This window comes from Dipodomys ordii, unplaced genomic scaffold, assembly GCF_000151885.1.
Source record: "Dipodomys ordii isolate 6190 unplaced genomic scaffold, Dord_2.0 Scaffold11, whole genome shotgun sequence".
NCBI classification, from domain to species: Eukaryota; Metazoa; Chordata; class Mammalia; order Rodentia; family Heteromyidae; genus Dipodomys; species Dipodomys ordii.
Window position 1 is genome coordinate 10,220,115 of NW_012267227.1, and position 6,600 is coordinate 10,226,714.

Genomic DNA, 6,600 nt, shown 5'->3' on the forward strand with positions numbered 1-6,600 from the left:
TGAGATCGAGGTTTGCAAAGCCAGCCTGGGCAGGAAAATCCGTGAGACTCTTATCTCCAATGAACCACCAAAAAACCAGGATAGGAGATGTGGCTCAAGTGTAGAGCCTTTGCCTTGAGCTGAAGAGCTGAAGGACAGCGCCCAGGCCCAGAGTTCAAGCCCCATGACCGACCAAAAAAAAAAAAAAGAATGAATGAATGATGTATGAATAAATGAAATTGGTGACGCTCAGAGAAGCTTATGTGGGACCAGACAGTCTTCCCACACTGACAACCATATGCTTGAATGCTACTTGCCCCTCAAATCTCCCACTGCCAAGCCCCCTCTGGCCAGCACCCGCATGGATGAGTTACGGATCAAGTACTTTCAGCTTTTTCTATGAACCTCCAGTCCACCTCCTGGCTCACCAGGAGTTTTGAAGCAAGACCTGTACATTTCCACACACACCCAGCAACACAGGCAAAGATCTCTCCAGAGCTCCACTGATTCTAAGGGACACTTAGAACATCTCTGGGGGTCTTGGACAGGTTCAGAAAGAATTAAAAGGCAGGTGGAGTGAGGTACTGGGGTGAGGGAGAGGCTTATGGGATGCTTGGCGAGTTTATAATTCCACGCCTGGATGACCATCAGGCCAAAGGGCAGATGCTGTTGGCTCCAACCAACAGGGGGGTCTGAAATACTGTGTTCCCCTTCTTTGGGAATTAGGGTGAGACAGGGGGATGAAGAGGTTGATCCGGATCTGAGCCGAAGGGCAAGAAAAAGAAGATGACCATGTGGAAAGTATCAAGGGGAAGGAAGGATGGACTGGAAGGGGTGGGGGGAGAGGGCTGGGCTTGGGGGAAAGCAAAAGGACCGAGGAGGCTTTACAGGTCTGGGGAAGAAAGGTGCGAGCGAATGAGCCCAGAACCACCTGCATTTTATTTTTTTTTTTAATCGTCTAGGTGTCTGCGGGTCAAATAAAGACAAGGGCGGTAACGATTATTCTGTTAAATCTATGGTACTTGACTGTGCAAACACTAATTGATTAGACACCAAAATGATTTGTTTAAAGGGTTTTTCTCCCCCCTTTCCAAGTGCAGCTGCTCCCCTCTCCCCCACGGTCTCAGTTCCCCGGTTACCCGCAAAGGGTGTGGATGGACGGGGCTTCACTAACCACAGGGAAGCGCCCAACTGCTTGGGGGGGTGGAGCGGTTCTAGATCTGAGGCTGGATTTCTGCTCTTCCACCCAAGGCCCTCCACAGTAAGGAGATTGTTGGGGGGTGGAGATACAGGGGACCTGATGCACCCAGAGACTGCCCGCCCTGCAGGAGACTTTGCCACCTGCCCGCTGCGACCCTCCTCCCGTGAGTTTTCATTTCTTTGGGGGTAGCTTTGAACTGGATCAAACTCTAGGATCTTGTCTCTTACACCTGTCACTCCCAGCCTGGACACTTATTTAGAGACTCCCTCCCAAATAAATAGACGTAGAAAAAGGGAAATTCATTGTCCCTCAGTTCCCTATGTAATTATTTCAACGATGTAAAATTAATGATCAAGCCTGAGACCCAATTAAAGAGCCAAGTCTCCCACACACACACCAACTTCCAACACCCCCCCACACACACACATATCCAGCTGGGCTGACTGAATCCAGTACCCAGGCCCTTCTGCCAGAGTCACCAGCAACTTGGAACGCTTCAGGATATCCCTTTAGTGATCTTGCTTGAAGGCTTGAAAAAAACCCTTGCCAAAGTGGGTGACCGCTAGAACAGATTTCAACCCAGTAGAAGCCGGCCTCTAGTTCACCCAGGGTCCCAAGAGGGCTAGTGGTTTTCTTCCTCTGCCCAGGAAGTAACCAGAGACGCAGGAGTAGTAGTCTGGTTTTCTCTGATGGCCACCCAGGCGACTCTGTATACAGTTCCTGGAACTCAGAGTTCTTTGGGGGTGGAAGGGGAGGGGGCTGCTGGCAGAGGCTAATCACTCTTCTGCAAGTCTCTTCTCTTTGGGGTTTGGAGGCATGAAAGAGAGACAAAGAACAGTGCAAACTGCAGAGTTTTAAAGTATTTTCTCTCCAGCAAAACCAGTCTTTAAGAAGGAAATTTTTTAAGTGTGGGGAGGAAACTTAAAGAAGCACCCAAATTTTCAAAAAAAGAAAACACTATGTGTTAAATGGAAGATCAAAGATTGAAGAAGAGCCAGAATGATTGTTTACCATTTCCTTAACCCCCAGAGAATGAAGTCCCTGAATGTGTGTGTGTGTGTGTGTGTGTGTGTGTGTGTGTGTGTGTGTGTGTGTGATCCTGAGGCTTGTTGCACTCAAAGCCTCCGCTTTTATGCTCAAGGGTAGAGCTCTACTACTTGAGCCACAACTCCGCTTCTGAGTTTTTGGTGCTTATTTGAAGGTAAGAGTCTCTGACTTTCCTACCCTGGCTGGTTTGAACAGTGATCCTCAGATCTCAGCTTCCCGAGTAGCTAGGATTACAGGCATGAACCACCAGTGCCCAGCCTCATTTGATTTTATTAGTGCTAATGTTTCTGGGATTAAACCCAGGGCCCATATCCTAGCAAGGTCTCTACCATATTTAGTGATTAGTTATTGAGTGTTTTTCAAAAATGTTTTTCAATAGTGAATCCTCAGCAATTAGAAGAGATTGCTATTTTAACTCAACAGCAGTTTTCTGACTATAATTTCCCCAAATGTTGAGAAGACTCCAGAGAGCCTGGTTCGAAGCATCCAGAACCAAATCCTTCACCTTCCAGGTACTAAATGCTCTGATGCAGTCAGACACGGAAGAAACAGCTCCTCTCCAGTTTAATACCAGACTGGATACAGGCTTTAAAAATGATGGTAGCCCAGGCAACAGTAGCTCACACCTGTAATCCTAGCTACTCATGGTTCAAAGTCAACTTGGGCTGGAAAGTCCATGAGACTCTCATCTCCAGTATAACACTCAGAAAACCAGAAGTGGCACTGTGGCTCAAGTGGTAAAGAGCTAGCCTTGAGCTGAAGAGCTGAGGGACAATGCCCAGGCCGAGAGTTCAAGCCCCAGGACCCACAAAAAAAAATGATGGTGAGGTCCATTGAGACATTCTACCTAAAGAGTCAGCCTCTGCCTTGAAGCCTTGGGTGGGGATATTTGTCCTAACATTCAGGAATGCTGTTTGTGAGGCCAACAAATGGGAATGTTCAACCGATGAACATTTGATGGTTCAGAAGAACTAGAAACATTTCTTTGGAATGATCCTCAATACTGAGACTGGGCCATGTGTTACATCTCTCCCACTCACAGAGAACTAAAGTGTTAACTCTGAATCCTATGGAAATTTCCCAGAGAACCTTGTGTGGCCAGTGTTTGAGGAACTTTCTACTCTTTTTCTGGAAGGGCTGTTGGCAGGTTTTAGTCTATCTAGTCTAATCCTGTGCCCGTGCGCATGGGCATGCACACACACATACACACAAAGCTGTTCTCTTGACATTTACAAAATAAATACCTGGAATCCTTCTTCCTGTGCTGAAAATATTGCTAGCATCAAGCACCCAGTCAGTGGTCTTATTTGGCCCTTTTTACATATATACTCATATATCATTGTCTACTGTTGGTTGATACTATTCTTTTTCTTTAAATTTCACATAGCTGCTCAGAACTAAACAGCCATCCTCTCAGCCACACAAACACACTGATCTACCAAGTGTCAAGGAACTCTTCCTTGGACGCTTAGTCCCTCCTTCTCCCATAGTTCATCTAATGAACACCAGGACTTTTACTGGGGCCTGGGAGGGGAAAGAGGGCAAAATGATTTTTTAAAAATTCAGTCTTGTTATAGCAACCTATCCAGTGTCTCTCTGTTACATACACAGACACACACACAGACACACACACACACTTCCAGAAGAAGAGAGGAAGCCTGTCAGAAAGCACCCAGAACCAAATCTTCACCCTCATGTACTGTAGTAAGACATCAAAGAAAGATTTCCACCATGAGTTTTAATTCTAAAATGGCTGCTGCAGGTATCAGAAATCACAGTGACTTCTCAACCACCAGAAAACAATGGTTAAATAAGAGATGTGAATAGTCAAAAAAAAAAATGAGGGAGATTTACTACCCAAGCAATTCCTGTACCATTAATGTTTTTCTTAAAAGAATGTCAAACATTGAACTAAGCAAGCCCAACACATACTTGTCCTTCTGCTTTAGAGACCAAAACTGAAACAGCCTCCCTCTATTTTATTTCCCCCCACAAAGACCCTTGGGAAAGAAGGGACAAAGTTGAGCTTACCTGATCCTAGCCCTCTTCTGACAGCCCCCAGGGTCTCAGCTGGGAGAGTTACATGAAGGAGGGTTTTCAGGATCAAGTCCCTAATTAGCTACACAAACAGAAAACCATGAACAATTTGTGCACTTGGTGGTATTTGCTTCTTTCTTTTAACACGATGCCTTTTGGGAAGAGAGTTGTCATAAGGGCAGATCAATCACTTTGGCGGGATTAAAATATAGGGAGGGGAGGAACAGTTTAGCTCAGAGCAGACTTTGAGCTCTTACTTTAACCCATTGTTTGGTTTCTTATGAGAGAGAATGCTCTAAACTATTAGAAAAGGGAAAGAAACCAAGATTCTGCTTCCCAGCAAGGTGATTCACTAGACAGAAAAGAAAATGTTTTATGTAGACATCAGAAGTGCCTTTCATCTGAGACTAACCACCACTCATCCTCACGAAGAGGAAAAAAATGTCTGATTGGCCAAGTAAGAACAAGATGTTTTTTGATCAAGAAGTGTGTACATGAGGAGGTAAATATATAAATTAAAATAGAGTAATTGTTTTTCTGAGTACTTTGGTATACTTTTTTCTCTTTTATGTTCCCCCCCACACACACACCCCAAAGGCCTTTTTCTCCCCCAGAGTTCCTAAATACACATGGTTTGGGTAGGACAAGAGTGTTTCTCAGCTAGATTAGCCAGTCCCAGAGCTTCGCCCTGTCCCAGAAATCAGTCAGGCTGTCCACACTAATCTGACCTGGCAGAGTTGGGCCTTCTTCTCCTGCCTTAGTTCAAATCTCTGTAGGAGACTCAGCCACCACGCTTCACCACCAACTCCACTCTGGTCTTTGGCGAAGGATCTGGAAACCTTTCCATGGGAAAGCATACTCATGCCAGAATTGTGTGCTCAAGCACACAAACCTACAGTGTGAGTTTGCCCCCCCTCCACAGGCCACACACACTTTGGTCCAGAATCTGGAGCCCAGATACCCAAGCCTGTGAGAGTGTATTCCTATTGTGAGCACCGCTTGCCCGGGGCTGAGGCTCTGGCGTTGACCCGGCCATAACTGCCAAGCACAGGACAATGGGCACATCTGTCCTTTCTCTGAGGGATGAAAGCACCTAAGCAGACACGGCTCTGCCTTTTGTTACGGATTTTTTTTCTTTCTTTCTTTTGTAAATGAAAGAAAGCGCACGGCATGTGGCGGCCGGGTGTAAGCCCCACCACACTGGGGAGGATTTGGGGAGGGGGATCCCCTCCACGCGTCCCCACCAGGCCCAAGGACCAGGTTCAATTCCGGATTGGAGCGTGACTGTGGGAAGGGACTCAATTACACCCCAAGCTGAATTGATTTTTTTTTTCAAAATCTGGAAGCTTCACTCAAGAAGAGAGCATTCCCTGAGGGACCAAGCGGGGACCCCCTCCCCCAATAAAGCTGCATCCACTCTGGCCATCAGGACCTCGCCCAAGGAGCTGCCTGGAGGTGCTCTACCCAGCAGGAGATAAGAGTAACCAAAGGAATTGGGCCTGAGCCTCAGAGTCTCCCCCCCCCACCCTAAGCGCCTCCAGCACCCGGAAGTCATCAGGGGAACCCACCCGGGCACCCCCTCCCTTTCGCCCACCACCACCCCCCCCAGCCCGGCACCGACGGAGCAGAGCGCAGCCTTAATACTGAGCTGAGCCGGGAGAAGGACTCCGGCAGCCAGGGAGCGCGAGGTATGCCCCCCCCCTCCGTTACACACACACGATCGGGGACTCTCGGATGGGCCGAGAGTGTGTGTGTGTGGTGGGGGGGGGGGTGTCCACCAGCAGCCAAGCCTGACCCTTAGAGATCCCAGGCCTTGGAGATCCTAGCGCGCTCCCCCCGCCACCCCACAACCGGCGCCCCGAGCATTCAGAGGTGGGGAATGAACGCGCGGACTCCCGGCAGCCCTCCGGGGAAATGCAGCTGAGCAGGGGGCCGGGGGCGAGGTGGGGGGTTCGGGGTGATGACAGTCCCCAGCTGCCCGGGCCACCCCGCACAGGGGAGGAGGGGGGTGGTGCAGAAGCGCGCCCGTGGAGATAGGAGCCGGGATGGAAGCCGAGAAGCCACCCGAGCCGGGATAAGCGAGTCTCCCGGGGATGGCGGCCGTCCCCGGGGTCTCGCACAACCGCGCCATCGCCCCCCTCGCACGTGCCCGCTGCACGCGGGCCACCGGGTGCCGCTGGACCCGAGCAAGGGGCTATGGAGGGCGGGGCTGAGGGGGGGGCGTTCATGCGTACGTGGGTATGGGAGGGGGGAACGTCAGGAGCCCCGAGCGTGCAGGCCGGGCGGGAGTGAGAGGGGTGTGTGAGGGGGAGAAAACACACACACACACACACACA

General features: G+C 49.5%; 1 protein-coding gene across 1 annotated transcript in view; it reads left to right on the top strand.

Annotated features, from left to right (window-relative positions):
• Positions 1-6,460: 6,460 nt before the first annotated feature.
• The window catches only part of Onecut1 (one cut homeobox 1), a 15,691-nt gene continuing 15,551 nt past the window's right edge, over positions 6,461-6,600 (top strand). The window contains exon 1 of the mRNA XM_013010086.1: positions 6,461-6,485. Within this exon, the coding sequence (XP_012865540.1) occupies positions 6,461-6,485 (25 nt within the window). The remainder of the gene's footprint in view (positions 6,486-6,600) is intronic.